Source organism: Solea senegalensis, linkage group LG19 (genome assembly GCF_019176455.1).
Source record: "Solea senegalensis isolate Sse05_10M linkage group LG19, IFAPA_SoseM_1, whole genome shotgun sequence".
Lineage (NCBI taxonomy): Eukaryota > Metazoa > Chordata > Actinopteri > Pleuronectiformes > Soleidae > Solea > Solea senegalensis.
The window spans coordinates 11203149-11219710 of NC_058038.1; the positions used below are offsets into that span (position 1 = coordinate 11203149).

The 16562-nt window shown below is 40.5% G+C and overlaps 1 protein-coding gene across 1 annotated transcript; it reads left to right on the forward strand.

The window, feature by feature from the left end:
• Positions 1-1379: 1379 nt before the first annotated feature.
• Positions 1380-15534, forward strand: LOC122785859 (ethanolamine-phosphate cytidylyltransferase-like). The gene is made up of 13 exons (XM_044051849.1): positions 1380-1822; positions 8948-9036; positions 9561-9722; positions 10333-10399; positions 10493-10577; positions 10658-10699; positions 11730-11877; positions 12360-12442; positions 12544-12621; positions 12725-12790; positions 12875-12940; positions 13044-13132; positions 14227-15534. The coding sequence occupies exons 1-13, from the start codon at positions 1692-1694 to the stop codon at positions 14339-14341; spliced, it is 1221 nt and encodes a 406-aa protein (XP_043907784.1). The 5' UTR covers positions 1380-1691; the 3' UTR covers positions 14342-15534.
• The last annotated feature ends 1028 nt before the right edge of the window (positions 15535-16562 follow it).

Here is a 16562-nt window from a genome sequence, read left to right on the forward strand (position 1 = left end):
ACGGCCTCCTCTCCCTCCTTGGACGCCTGCCCCAGACAACCTGATGGCCCCTGAAGAGTTGATTAATTCAGAGGGTTGGGTTAAGGTGAACTGGTGGGTAATCTAGGACAGCATTCTTCATCTTCACCCACTTCTGCAGCAGGTGTCTGCCCCACTTCTCAGACCCACAGCCTGCTCCGCAATTAATGTTGCCATCCCCATCAGCAAGGCCGTTCATTTGCCACGGCCCTGCCAAAGCTTGGCATGGGGCTCCACTCTGCAAATGTCACCACAGGCAGAGGACGTGCCTGCTTATCAGAGATACTGCACTGAGGTGTATTTCTTCTGCTTTGTGGTGGGACTAAATCACCTGAAGCTGCTACAGTGTGTGCTGTAAAGCTGTTATGATGGTGCACAAAAATCATTATCCTCGTGTGAAACACCAAGATTTTTTTTTTTTCCAGCACTAACCGCTGATTAAAGATCCCAGACAAGCAGGGAGACAAGGCAACAGATGCCAGTGTATGCAGTATTACTGCTGCTGCTGCTGCTGCTGCTCATCAGGAGGTTACTAGTGTGCACCTGCTTTGCCATGTGTGGGCCTGGGTTTCCCTCTGCTGGCACTTGTGTGTAATGACGTGGTGTGTGTGTTTTAGCAGGGATTTTCCTCAAGATGATGCTACATTCACAATAACAGGATTCCCCTGTAGTGTGTTGCTTTCACTGAATGGCAAGAAAGTTTCACCTCACACTGTAAAGACTCAAACCAAAAACAAAAACAAAGAATAATCATCAGTTTAAGAGTTAGCTGTGGCCCATGTTTTCTTATGTTTCAAATGGCAAGATGTCACACACATTCTCGTGATATCACGTTTGCTTGTCTGTGTTTATGTGTTAAATCAACTTAAATTAACAGCATTAGTAATAATCATATATATATTTGTTTATGTTTCTTTCTGTCATGGTTCATTGGTAGCTCTATAGCCGAAATTATATTTTTAATACTAAACTATAATTAATATTGTTGCCCATGAATGTTCATCTTGTAAGCACTTTGTAACTTTGCTTAGACAAATGCCATGTGACTAATATTTACTACAAGGGCAGAGTAAAGTCCAAGGTGTTGATTTTTAATATAAAATCAAATCAAAAATAAATACTAGGCATGTCGTGATAATATATTATCTTAAAAATATCTTATTTGCGGTGTTATTTTGCTGGAAATGGAGGTCAATGTGCAGGTCACATCACTGTCACATGACGTTCAGTGGAGAAGCTGCTGTTATGTAACGGCATGTCCGCGTCGTTCAGCAGCGCCTCATCGTACGATTCAACTTCCGTCAAGTTCGTCACCATAAACACGGAGCTCGGCGGTCGGGATTTTCAGATTAAAAGTCAAAGACTACGGCGGCGTGTGGCGTTGGGTGTTTTAAACACGTCGCTGCTTCCTCGTGTTGTGTTTGCGTGTATTAGTTGACTTGACGCGCCGTGCGTCGTGCGTAATTGCGTCGCCGGCAGAGAGGAGGCTCTTTGCGCATCGCACTTGGAGAGCCGCTACCGCCGCTACTGCTGCTGCTGCTGCTGCTGCCAGAGGAACCGGCTGTCTTGTCCTGATACAGAGACACTCACATCCGACCGTTCATCGTCCTGCTCTGTGGGAGTCGTCCCGCATCCAAAGGTCTCGGTCGTAGAGACTGCTCACCGGCTTCACGATGATCAAGAACGGTCACCACAGCCACCAAGTGAACACAGCAGCCGGCAAAGACGCAGGCACGACCCCCGGCGCTGCAGCGTGCAGCCCCGAGAAAAGGAGGCGAAGAATCCGGGTGTGGTGCGACGGCTGGTGAGTAACGACTGATGACTGTGTGATGACGATGTGGCGGTATCTGCATCGAGCACATCTGGACAGAGTGTGTGGCTCCTTCACAGGTGACAGGCCTGCTGCAGAGTGTGAGCTGTCACAGGCGCAGTGAACCCAACAGAAAACTTTCAATGCACTGTTCAGTCGTAGGGATGGGAATCACTGGGTACCTCACGATACATGGTCCACAATACCAATAATATCACGATACAGCGATTCTGTGATAATCGATATACTCCACGACAGTCCTGTAGCGATACATCACAATATCTGTCTAACTGAAGAAAACAAGTTAAAACTGCAGGATTTCTCTATTTGTTCACAACATAGAGAACAAAATCCATAAAGTCTATGTATTGAACGTGGATGGAGATACGTGGATATTTTGACTCACCACTATTCAGTTGTATGTGACCTGACGGATACAATTCTGCATCCCAACAACATATTTATAGGCATTGTGAATTTAATCATCATCCCATTCTTTATATATAACCTATAAATCACTAAATATGAATTTCTCTCACCTTTTTACAAAGAAGTATATTAAGAGTCTGTGCAGAAAACAGCATGCATCCATCTGTTGCTTTCGCTCTCATTTAGCAATAAAGACTCAAAGAAATATCAGCTCTATAATAATCCACAACAGCTTTGCTGGATCTTTTATGTAACTCCTGAAATCCATTTTTCCTCTAAAGCACAAGTGACACTGTTGTCATACTTAGGAAAGACTATTAGGATATTATGACCCCCCTTTTCTAAACAAGGTGTCCTCTTTCATCGTGAGGTAATGAGATAAAAACCAAGTGGGGAGTGAGGAAGGTGCTCACTCACTCGCTCACTCAGTGCTGGGTGCGGCGGTTCATGCAGCACAGGTTGTAGATTAATGTGAAACACACCTGTGGGAAGGGCCAGGCCAAACGTGGAAAATTAGTACTTCTTTCCACATCAAATGGAAGTAGACCAAGGGTCAAACAAGCTATGTGAGTGCGGCTTAAGGTAAACGTCTTTAAAAAAGCAGACTTATTGACTTATGCTTACACTATATCTGATTTTTGTCAACATTTTCATCTACTTCTTCTGGGCTTATTAGAGATTTTCATAAGCCATGATTCTATGTTCTATGAAAGTTTCACCCTATTTTAATAACCCTTCATTTCCCCATTTGGAAACACATTGTCCTTAACCAAGGTCTAATATTAGTTACACTCGTACCACTTAGCACAAAAAATGTGCTTTTTAAAAGCAAGCTATACAAATTATTATACATCATGATATTCTACTTTCATTGAGCTGATGTTTTTTCACATACATCTGACCTAATTATTGATATCAAATACTAATTTAAGATTTTAACCCTTTAAACACCCCGCCATGTTTTTAGATGGAAAATATAAATTATTTTCAATATACTACATGTGAAGTAAAAAAAAAATTGTTGAATTATTACAGCCTGCGATATGTCAATGATTAGCAGTGCCATCTAGTGGAAATAGCATGTTTTTTTCTAAATACTGCCAAAATGATCCCATCTGGTGGAGAGTTGTAAAAATGGTCAATTCCAAGGCAAAAGTCCAGATTGATAGATATAATATAGTACACGATTTATGCTTTAATGAAAGTGAGATAAAAAAAAGAAAAATCGCACTTTAAAAGTGGGTTTCAATGGGACATTTTTTGCACTTAACGGTATGAGTGTAACACTTATTTGTACACAGTGTATTTTAGCCTCACTGTAGGAGCTGAGCTGGAAATAACGAAAGATGAAATAAAAATACACACTTCATGCATGAACACAAACACATTTTTCCTAATAACAAAGAATGAATGTAAAATGGACACAACTCTCCCTGTCACTGTGTGGCTTTGTTTCTTTCAGCCGTGATGATGATGATGATGGCCGCTTTTCATGTGACCGATTGTGAACGCACAGAACAGGTTTAAAGGACCAGTTTGGGTGGAGTTTTTATTTTTAGACTTAGTATTGGAGAGACACTGTTGAAAGGTTCTACAGCGTCGTCTCAGATACACGTTCTGCATTCTGATATTTCAGTCGCTTCACCTTGACTCTTTTTTAACATTGTCCATTATGGAGCGGATCTCGCACGGAAGTGAAGCATATCAGAAACATCTTCCCTGTTAAAACAGAGCAATTGTGAGGACCAAAGTCATTAACCCGTAGAACACAGAGCTTTTGGGCGGCTTTATTCAACCTATTGGCAATCAGATGCAATCATTTTTGCGATTAAACCTTGACTTAACAACATATAAGAACATGGAAAAAATGCGTTTTTTTTAAAGGCATTTGAAGATATAAACACACACTCCTGTAGATCCGTGCCGCGTGAGGGTTAAACTGTGTGTAAAACAATCAGAGAAGCACGATATTGGACTTTTTGGACAATATCCGATATAGCGGTAGTGCTTGGGTCACTGCAGGTGCGGTGAATCACAAGTTAAAGCTGATAACGTTTTGATATCGTTACAGGTTTGAGGAGGAGTTATACTAACTATTGATCTGGTGCGTCATCGAGGCATATTTTTAGTCTAAAGTCTAAAAAATCCTGACCAGAACTCTAGAGAGAAACTGTTTCCAGTCTTTGCTCAATGTTCACTCCACAGTTTCAGTTACACAGTCTCAGCACTATTTTCACACTCTTTAAACTGTGACTTTTTATTGGGTGACTTCATCATGTTCCAGTTAATCCTCACAATGTCTTGGCACACAGAAAGTACCCATTGCTCAACCTTTATATATATGTATATATATATAATTATATATATATATATATATTTATGTGTATATATATATATATATATATATATATATATATATATACTGTATATATATACAAGTATAACCGTTTGTTGTTAAAATGCCAAGCATAAAATGTGAGGATGTATTGTTTTTCAAATCAAACAGCAAGTTTCCATTGTTTTCTGACTTTTTATAGAACTAACTGTAACACTTTACACTCGAGTAACACTATGGTAGTCATTTTGTAATAGTGAATTAGATTATGCGTCATAGTATTTTTCTACATGGATCGCAACCGATTAGATTGGCAATAACCATAGATAGTCCGTGTGCGATATAAGGAAGGACACATTTTAAATGTCATATGGTAATTATCTATTTTAATGAGGGAACTATTACCAGGATATTACTGTGGAAATAACATTTTATTACTGTAATATAATCTCCTTTAGGGCTGCAATGATTTTAATTTCCGAGTGTTTTTTTTTTTTCAATAATCAAAACCAGTTTTCAGCTTCTTAAATGGGAATATTTTTTTCAGGTTTCTTTGCTCCATTTAAACGAATAAATCATTAAAACTGAATCATTTTGGTTCGTGGACAAAACAAGACATCAGAGAATCATCATTTCTAGGTTTGATGAACACCAATTTGACATTTTTCATCATCCAAAGTACTCGATTAATCGAGAAAACAATCGACAGATCGATCGATTATGAAAAGAATCGTTTGTTTGCAGCTCTAATCTCCTCACCATGTTGTTACTGTACTGTAATTTATAGTTTGACTGAGGTAATTATTAATTAAATAACCCTAGAAGGTGAAACCAGTCTGACTCTTGTAGAGGAGAGTGGAACGAGCGTGGCTTCACGGTGCTGCGACAAAATGAATGTTTTGAATTTTCATGTATGAAGGACAGGATTATGTCGGCTTTTGCTGCGATGTAGGTGTGGCTGCCCATCCATGGTTTGGTGGCATGTTGCAGAATATTTGGGATTCCAGAATATTAACCGGTGGGGTGAGCATGCAAAGAGAGCCAGTGTCAACATCGCTCATGTCATTAACCTTCTCTAACCCCTGCAGCCCACACCTGACATGGCCTGATGTATGCCCGTCACTGAGTCCATTGTTTTCCTGAAGACCTGACAGACGTCGCCGCACTCTTACTTATACACGCAGCGTTGTCAGCAGTGTCAGAGGAAAATTCCAAGTGGAGTGACCCTCTCCTCTTTTCTCTGACCCAAAGGAGCCCGCTGTTCTTATTTTGTTGACATGAAAAGGAGTGACTAAAGGGGCGAAAGATCAGTTGTCACAGAAGCATCATCATAGTGGTGGTTAAAGTCCACATCCGCTGTGTGTGTGTCTGTGTGCGTCTGTGTGTACACACACAACTGCAAACAAGCTATTTAAAGCCCCAATGAATCAATGATGTATTCATTCACTCCAGGCTCCTTTGAGACTGTTGATCCTGAGAGGCACGGGCTTGCACAGACATTTCAGGGACAGGGGTTTAAATGGGAAAAGGGCAGCCCATCATAACTGTTCACTGAAATATTTTAATGATTTACTGTATATATTATTATAGCCATACACTACATTAATGCAGCTTTTAAACCCTTTAACACCTAAGCCTCAAAATGTTTGTCTGTACTTTTTCTATGCTTATTTTATCCATAAAAGTGCTTTTGCCCATTTTTCCAGAATACATTTCAATATCTGGCAGTTATTTACAATTTACTGCATGTTAAAATAGAGTATTAACCATTTAAAATGAAGAAAAACAAGTTGTACTATTTGTAATGAATTGCAATTATTAAGACAATTAGATCCTTTAATAAAGGTCTACAGAATATGAAAATGAACCTGGTCAGAGGGCAAAAGGGCAGCACCTGAGGTTTATCTGTGCATATCTATGCTGAGAAGTGAAGATGGCACGATATCACTTTGTCTTTTCTGATACTGATACCCATATCACAACCTCTAGTATCTAGTACGATACTGATATCAGTCGTTTGAGAGCTTTTAAACTTTTATAAAGCTGTTAACAAAATATCTGTGCTGGTTATTTGAAGCAATTGAAGAAAGCTCATCATTCTCCAAACTGTGTGACAAATATTCTTCTCCCTAAGAGAAGAAATAAACACCCCATAATATGACCCCACTGTTGTTATCAAACTTTTTTTTTTACTGTCTGTACATTGTGAAGCATTGTTTGGATTGATTTAAACCAGTATCAGGCCAATACCGATACCTTCTATCATATGTCAAGGAAGCAGCTTCAGCCGCTTTCTTAAATTGGATTAAAGTCTCTCCAACAGTGTGAATCAGGCCAAAATATCTCCGGTACAACTTTGCACATTGTTCGCGAGGCACACGTCACATCATACCGTCTTTCATCACCGTCTAAACAGACGTCTGTCTGGTTTTGTTCTCGAGACGCACAGGTGCTGTCTGGTTATCCACTAACACACTGCACTAATTAATATTTCATCGTTCCACTGCCGTGCTGCCAAGAACCCTCCCTGCTAAAAAAAACAGGAATACAGTGACAGGAATACAGTGCTGGGCATCTAGGTTAGAATAACCCCCGAAAGGCGGCCTGTCCTGGTGTTACGTAACGCTGTCTGGGTCTCTTTTCATTCACCTCCAAGTTCTCCTTCTTTGCGACATTCTTCCGCCCTCAGAGCCGGCACACATGGATCCCATTTCAGCGAGCTGACGACACGAGATGCAGTTCAACCTTTGGCTTCCTCCACTTACAAAAGGCGACTTTTTTTTGTGATCAACCTGTGTGGATTTTGACAGAAGTAGTGGATTTGTAGTATCTGAATCACACGAAAACACACATTGGCTCTGTATGTACTGTAGAGCTGGCAGCACTCTTTGTTTATTGATTTCTGAGGATGCTATGAATAGCTTATGCTGTATTTTTCTCTAAGGAGTGCTGATGTGGAGGGTCATATGGTGGAGCAGTGGCTAGCGTTGTTGCCTCACAGCAAGAGGCCCCCTTTTATATGTGGTGTTTGCATGTTCTTGAATGTGAGAGTGAATCTTTGTATGTTCGCCCTGGGATTGGCTCCAGCTCCCCCGCGACAGCTGAGTGAGCGCTCGAGTGCTGATGTGCAATATTATATGCACTTACATTGACACAGATCCCCTTTTTGGGGATTTATTTGTGTTTCACGTTAGCAGCCATGATGCCGTCACTATTGCAGTCTCTCTCGCCCAATTGCTGACTCAGCATTTCGGCTCAGTGGGTGTCATTGAATAAATCTGTGGTATCAGCTGCTATAAAACATTTTCAGTGATTTCACTTCATCAGTCGGCGCACGTACGTCAGTACCATGTTTACGTTGAAGAAGCTGACGCCAGCTGCCTGTGACAGTGATAGTGACGGCAGACTCTGCTCATCTTTTTCTCCATTACTATGCTAGATTACTATGTTTGTCATCGCAATCTGCAATCTTTGCTAAAGTAATTATCTACAGATGATATCACTGTCTGGGCGGAGAGAAGTGAGAGGGGAAAAAAACACTCAGTGTCACATTGACCTGGTATTATGACCACTTTAATGTGCGTGGATTTAAATGATAATTCACTAACTGACACTAACTGAGGAGTGGCTGCCATTTTTATCTTTGAGGAATAACGTGAGCGTGCGTGTATTTAGGCCAAACCTTTTCACGCCTTTGCACATTTCTTCTGTACTTCCTCTTACTGTTTTAAAATGTCTTTTAAAGACACATAATTGGTATGTTATGAAAACCCCACTGTAGCATGACTTTTGCAAAAACACAGGTACTTAACCTCAGAGTTGGTGTTTTGTTCTGGCCCAATAAGCACGTCTGTTGTGAGAACAGTGAGAAAGATACAGAATAATACAGTTCCTTTGTCCCGTTAACTGTTGATGTAACTTGATGGTGGGAGCGAAGCCTCTGAAGTTGTTGCGTTAATATTGCTTATATTCCAGTCTACCGCTTTATCCTCCACATGAGGGTCGCGGGGCTGCCTGAGCCACTCCGAGCTGACATAGTGTGAAAGGCCGGGTGCACACAGGGCAAACACACACAGAGATGAACAACCATTCACTCTCACATTCACACCTACGGTTAAATTAGTGTCCGAGTTTATGGACCATGGGAGGAAACCCACACACAGAGGGGAGGACATGCATACTCCATACACAAAGGCAAGTGCTACAGTGCTAGCCACTACTCCACCGTGTGCCCCATTTGCTTTAATATAGTTCAAGAATTTCCCATGATCTTTTTTTGATTTGCTCTTGTACCTCACTACATTAATGTGACTTCCAGGTAAATTAATTGTTCTTCTATTTTCTTTCTCAACCAGCTATGACATGGTGCATTATGGCCACTCCAATCAGCTGCGGCAGGCTAAGGCCATGGGAGATTACCTCATTGTCGGCGTGCACACAGACAGTAAGTAAGGCTCAGACCCAGTACCTCTGATATTGTAGCACTAATATTTCGTCTGCACCCGCTCCTCTGCCCATTTTCATGATATTTTGTACCTATTGCTCAGCATTGCATGTACTGTACCTGACGAATCTGCGTAGACATGGTGCCTGTAGCCTCTGGGTGTTTTCCACAGTCCCATCATTACTTGTCAGGCACCAGCTGAGTCCTGCACACTTAGGAGAGGTTGTTATGACAGACATGCGGCAACTCAGCAATCATGTCTCACCCTTCCGTGGCACACTGGGGCATTCTGACACCGCGATAACCAGGACGACTTCCAAGTCAGGGTCAGAACAGACATCAGCAATCTTCCCCTCTGCTGATGTGATAATAAAAATGTCTCTGCAATAAAGATAGTGCTGCATTTAGGTGTTATATATACACGTACAGTATATAAAGAAGCCATATAAATGTTGCTGTTTTCTATTAACATCTGGCTGTATTGTCTTTGTGTCAACAGTGAAAATGTGTTGTTTGTTTTGAAGGTGAGATTGCAAAGCACAAGGGTCCACCAGTCTTCACACAGGCGGAGAGATACAAGATGGTGCGGGCCATAAAATGGGTGGATGAGGTTGTGGAAGGAGCGCCTTATGTCACCACTCTCCAGACTCTGGACAAGTACAACTGTGACTTCTGTGTGCACGGAGGTAGAGCATGTCACTGACTGATGCCTTCATGTAGACACAGGATGTAATCAAGACTGCATTCTTTTCTTTGGCTAGTGTAAGAGTGCACTTCCTGCAATCTTCCTCAGAAGTGTCACGTGATGTTGCTGTGAACTCTAGTGTTATATCCAGGTTGGAGTAACGGTGCAACCCCCTATCAGCAAGAAGGGTCTCGGGTGGGGTGCCCGGCTGCTTGGTGGCCACCAGAACATCCGGGGTGGAGTAAGGGTGAGGGAGGGCCACTCCAGGGTCACTCCAACCTGGACATAACACTGAAAGAAGTGCAGTCGAAACTTTTTGGACTAAGGATATAATCTATCCTACGCCTACATATTTATCCTCCTACATGTTATGTGCAGTCACAATTGAGGTTCAACGTGGACGGAGTCATCACTGCGTTGCAGTGCTTTCAGCAGTGTTGTCACTAAATACACCAGACTCCTCTGTTGAATATTGAGATTTTAGACATTTCCTTGCTAAATGTTGAAGATTAACTTGGAAATGAGATGCCGTGTCTCTATGGGACAACCTGTATAAATAAAGGTTAAATTAAAGAAAATGAAAAGGTTTTTTAATGTGTTTTGTGTTTCAGACGACATAACACTAACGGTGGATGGTAAGGACACATATGAAGAGGTGAAGAAGTCAGGGCGATACAGGTGAGCCTTCTTTTTCTTTTTTCTTTTTAAATATGTGTGTGTGTGTGTTTTGATTCATAAGATGATGCCCTGTTCATTATGTTGAAACAACAGGGAGTGTAAGAGAACCCAGGGAGTTTCAACCACAGATCTGGTTGGCAGGATGCTGCTGATGACCAAAGCACACCACAGCAATATTGTGAGTGCAATGTTACCGTGTGCCAGTGATTTCTATTCACCCTACACAGACTAATTCAATCCTTTTTTTCCCCCCTTTAGGATAGCTCCGACTATCAGCAGCACACAGACAACTTTGGAAAGGTAGATACCAAACCTCAAATCCACAAAATGTCACCCGATTCATCTCTAAAACTATATATTGGCTCTTCATCTTCCTCTAACTTAATCCTCTTCTCATTAATTAAATTCTTTTAAGCTGCTATGTGGGCCAGACGTCAACAATTGCTAAACAAACAGTGTTAACCGTGGAACCACTTAACTGTCAAGTAGCAGATCCTTCCACTGCCAGTGAAATCGTGAATGCCCCGTCTGTTTGTGCACAATTACATAAGAGGAGTTAAGAAGCTGGGATTGTGAATAGACTGGAGTTCACATTTGAGCATTTAAGACTGTCAGAGTAATGCTGTGAATTTGGCGAGAGCTGAATAAAGGCACTGGGGGAAATTTGTAAGAGAGCTTTATGGTGACGTAACTCTTTACACCACTGGGTGGCGATGACACAGCACGAGTATTCTGGTCTGGACTACTCAGCATTCAGCAGTGACAGCCTCATCCCAAAGTCCCCCCTTTAACAGTTCAAAATGATGTAAACTAGGGCTGCAACTAACGATTATGTTCATAATCCATTAATCTCCATTAATCGAGCACTTGTTTGGTCCGTAAAATATCAGAACTTGTTGAATAATGTTGATCGGTGTTTACCAAACCTGGAAATAATAACGTCTTTGTCTGCAAACCAAATGTATTCAGTTTTAATGATTTCTAATGAAAAGCAGACACTTTGATGATGCCAAAAATTTGACTTACTTTCATGTGTTGTTCACTTTCTGTTGATTTACAGAGTGGATGAGGCATTATTTAAAATTATGTATGACTTTTTCAGGCTAAATTTAATCATAATGCAAATTAGTAATACACTCAAAAGCAAATTTTTCCTTCATTTGATCACATGATTGCACTGTCCTGTACTGTCCACAACAGGTTGACGATTGGTTTGTGACCGATGCACTATATGAACTGTGGGTGTAGGGCGGCCTTTGTTTCAGGGTCATTTTATTACTTAACTGTCAGTTTGTACTCATCATCAATCATGGCTGGTTCTGGATTTCAGGGGTCGCATGGTCAGAAGGGCCACAGTCCGTGGACGGGGGTGTCCCAGTTCCTTCAGACTTCACAGAAGATCATTGAGTTTGCTTCAGGCCAGGAGCCTCAACCTGGAGACACCATCATCTATGTGGCAGGAGCCTTTGACCTCTTCCGTATCTTTTCAGTGGTCAGATGTGAAAGTGACATTGGTTTTTGCAGACTTTTTTGTTAGTTTTATGTCTGTTGGACTGTTGATATCGGTCTGTTCCAGTCTTTTTACACAGTGTATTTCTTTTAGTCCCATAGCTCACATGATCACTGCAGTATGGCAGATTATGTGCATCCCTCACTCACATTGTGGTCAAATGATATCAGTGCGGCATCATGTCTCTCTTTACAGCCTGTAAGCATTCATGTGATATTTGATATTTTTTCCATATATCCGCTGTAGTGCTTTTAGGCAGAATCAGACCGATACAGTACTGGATATCATATAGACCATGTCTTCATGCACAATGCATTGGTTGAATTGATGTTTGCATTAACAAGCAGTTTAGCAGATATATAATTGTTGTGTATTAAAGTGTATTAAATCTATGATGCCACGATATCAGAATGTTTAATCAGCTGTTGCCCTTGACCGGACTCTTGTCAGACATCGGCCATGTAGACTTCCTGGAAGCTGTTCATAAACTCGCTCAAAAGCCTTACATTATTGTAGGGTTGCATTTTGATCAGGTGAGTGTTTACATTTGCGTCAGTGTGGGACATTCAGTGCCTTCCACAGTCCATAATGTTTGCATTTTATGTACATCTCTGCTTCGTTTCTATTTTTCCAGGAGGTGAATCGATACAAAGGGAAAAACTACCCCATCATGAATGTCCACGAAAGAACGCTGAGCGTTCTGGCCTGTCGAGTGCGTTCTTGCTTACTCTCTTGTCAACGCAGCGTGCTACATAGGTATACTGTAAATGTTTTATGTGCATCAATAATGAATGTTATGTGTGCTTCCGTCACAGTACGTGTCAGAGGTGGTGATCGGGGCACCCTTTGCAGTCACAAAGGATTTGCTAGATCACTTCAAGGTATAGTAAAAAGCCATTTAACTTGTCATCAACGTAGTTTTCAAAAGGAAAAAAGACATGTGTACAATAATAATGTGTCCATAGGTGGATCTTGTTTGCCATGGGAAAACAGAGATATACCCAGACAAAGACGGCTCCGACCCCTATGCTGTAAGACTAAAAACACTACCACATGATATGGACATTTTTTTAGAAAACACCATTTTGAAATCATTTACAAAGATAGTCCATCACATGTTTTCCTCATATTTAGGAGCCCCGGAGGAAAGGAATCCTGCGCACTGTTGACAGTGGGAACAGCCTCACCACTGATGCCATCGTGCAGAGGATAATCAAAAACAGGTATCATATCTACCGGGCAAAAGAGTAAATAGATGTAATAAATAGGGTACAGTTGACTCATTACTAGAATTGCAGACCGGTCCCTCAGAAAAACTTTGTTATTTTTCTTTTCTGCAGACCATGGGAATGGTTTGTAGTGCGTGTGATGTCAACATTTCATAATTGATTTAGTTTTGAAGTAATTGAGGCTAAATTATCATGTGGAGGTCTATTTTTTACCATGCAACACAGATTTTCATGTGTTATCAGGACATCCTGGTGTGTTTTAATATGTCTTCCATTTGAGGAATCCTAGTGTTTTAGTCCAGTGGTGTGACGCAGATTTGTTGGCTTGAAAAAAGAAAAGAACGTGCCGACGCTCTTCCATAATAAAAATATGGATATTTATTGGCTTGTTGAGGCCTTAGAAAATGCTGTTATAGATAAAAATATACTGAAAATGTTTTTTTAAAACAAAGGGATAAAAAAGTAAACTGTCTGCCACCAACTAAACAAGGTCTGTTTATAAATGTCCAAACTTTTTTTTTTTTTAAGAAGGGCCAGATTTGATTCCGGGTGGCAATGGTCTCCTCAGACCTTTTTTTTTAAACAGTAAAAGTTACTTACAAATGCACTGTTTTATAATTATTTTATTTTCCTTGTCACAATTATAATTTTTAAATGGCAATGTAACCAAATCTAGGCCACGCAGGAGTGAACAAATGAAAAAATTCTGCCTTTCTTTCGCATCTGGTCAGTCAAATATCATAATAACATAACGGGTGGTGAATGCATGCGTCTGTCTGTCACGGCTGGGTTGCGAATTCAGGACAGCTCAGCTGAGATAAGGGGGATGACACATGACCAGGGCTGATTTTCTGTCTCAGTCCGCCCCTGGCCTTAAATAATACATTATAAAACTGGAGCTGCGGGCCGTATAAAATCTGACAGAGGGCTGTGATTGGCCTGCGGGCCGGACTTTGGACACGCCTGGTCTGATAAGACTATGCTCTCCCAGTCAGCCACACCACTAGCATAATTAAGTATTAATAAGTAAGCATGTGATTTAATGAATACTTCTGCATGTCTCACTATATTCCTCTCGTTTGCTTCAGGTTGTTGTTTGAAGCAAGAAACCAGAAGAAGGAGGCCAAAGAAATCGCTGTGATCCAGGCCATGAAGCGGAAAGAGGAAGAAAAGACTAAAGAGCGATCCCAGGCTGTGCTGTAGGAAAAACCCCAAAATGCACTGATCAACCAAGTGTCATTACAACGCTGACAAGCTCAAAATTGAAACAAATCTCATGTACAGTCAAAATCAACCTTTTTTATAACAATGACATTGACACCCTCCATACAAACGGCATCCTGTTTGTGGCCAGATTGGCATAGTCAGCTGTGGGATTATCAGGTATATCATGTGTGAGAGTGTCTGTGTGTGTGTGTGAGTGTGTGTGCATGGAGGGGAGTCCTCTGTGTATTAATATATTCTGCATATGCAAATACCTGTGGAGAAATAATGCAAGAAATCAGACGAATGTGTACTTTCTGTCAGAGCAGGGAAGTCACCACCATTCTGTGACTGGATATTTGTGTACTTTTATTTTATTTTTTTATTTGAAAGAAAAGAAAAAAGAGGTATTCAATTTCTAAATATTATATTTTATGGGATTTAGGCATATATAAGGAGAACATGCTGGAATCTGTAATGCTGGACAGGCACTGAACTATAGCAAAGACAGAACTGAATCTGTCTGCCCACCACCTGATTTATCTTTGTATATAGTGTATGTATGTATAATGAAGTGACTTCAGGCTGTGTGGAGGATGGTAAAAGCCACTATAGCATTAGGGGGGACAATCCCCACTTTTATCCAACCAAGAAGATATCGAAATGTTTTGATATACTCTTTTGGGACCTCATGTACTGTATATACCTGATCCTACTCCAGACCCATCAGAAATCTTCTGGTTTTGTAGTAACGGCAGGTTTTTAACGACGAAAATGCACACTGTAAAAACCCGCACGCCTGACATTTTGAGTGCATTTCTTTTCAAAGTAACACTCCTCTGAATGGTTTTAACCTTTAGTTTTCATAGTGTGACGAAAGACGCTCAGTATTGACTTGACTATAAAAAAAAATAGACCTTGTACTGTCTTTTCTGAGCCCCGAACAATTTATCATGTCTGTGGGATTAAAATAATATATTTTTTGTAGATGTATATTTTACTCACCTCTTCTCCATTAACGACTGTATAGATTCATATTGTGTATAAAAAAAAGAAGCTAAATAATATATCTGTATGTCAAGTTGGAATGCATTCAGTATAGGCTATAATCTGTATGTTATTGACAAATACTGTAGTGGCTGATGGGACTGCAGTATGTTATTGTGGACAATAATAACAGTTTTATTCTGAAAGGCTGTTTGTCGTTTTTATCACGTTGAATGAATTCTCTTTTATTAGACTGCACATCAGTCACTGTTAATTTTGGACACCAGAGGTGACCTTTGATCAAAAAAGATTACCTTCACAACATGTGACTCACACAGACTTTGTTAATTGCCAGGCCTTTGGATTTGATTACTTTAGGAACAGACTGGTATCCTCCAGTTATGTAAGCGTGCTTATTCTAGAGGAAAGCTTAGTCAGCTTTGTATTGTAATCTAACATAAAAACATGTTTAAGAATTTGCACACAGGGACACGGATATGATGGTTAAATCATGACCTTGAGACACAACGTTCAGATAACCCCTGGTTCTCCTAAGGTTAGGTTCAACCAAACCAAAAACTAATGTTTAGAGAACGTTCCCTCAGGGCCTAAACATTCCCTAAACGCTGAGGGACCCAAAAACTAAAACATTCTCCTAGTGGTTGCACCATAGTTTCCACACGTCGACGTTCCTGTTTGGTTGTATTTTGGTTATATTTGTTACAACTAAAAGAGAATGTTCTGAGAAAAGAGTTTTGCAGTTGTTAGATTCATCTTTAGGTTAAAAATGTAAGGTTATATCTAACTTTTTTATAGACATTTGTTCATATGAACCACAGAGAAATATATTGATACCCCACTTTCTCGATGTGTGTCGTTGGGGTTGATGAAATTAGTAATTTAATAAATATGACTATGAAAATAAATCATTATGGAGTAATTATTTAGTTAAGGTTGTCTTACTGTCCTAATCCACTCGTGGCATTCACTGACCTCAGTGAAAGTAAGCCTTTGTTACATTGTGTCTTACTGTGATTGTGCCACCCATTTAATATCAGCATGAAAACTGTTTGGGGATTATTCATAATGACATGGTCATGTTTAACCATTTTAAAGGTGTGGAGACATCAACAGTCCAGCAGATGGCACCAAATTACAAACATGGAAAACTGACAGGAAAGAAATACGTGATTTGTAACTCATAATAAATCATTTCAAGACAGTTAAGCTGTAT

Excerpts from the sequence above, each read along its gene's own strand:
- LOC122785859 (XM_044051849.1), top strand. The coding sequence starts at position 1,692 with ATGATCAAGAACGGTCACCACAGCCACCAAGTGAACACAGCAGCCGGC. Across the intron at positions 9,723-10,332 it reads TGACTTCTGTGTGCACGGAG|ACGACATAACACTAACGGTG; the intron begins GTAGAGCATGTC and ends TTTGTGTTTCAG. Across the intron at positions 12,443-12,543 it reads TAGGGTTGCATTTTGATCAG|GAGGTGAATCGATACAAAGG; the intron begins GTGAGTGTTTAC and ends CTATTTTTCCAG.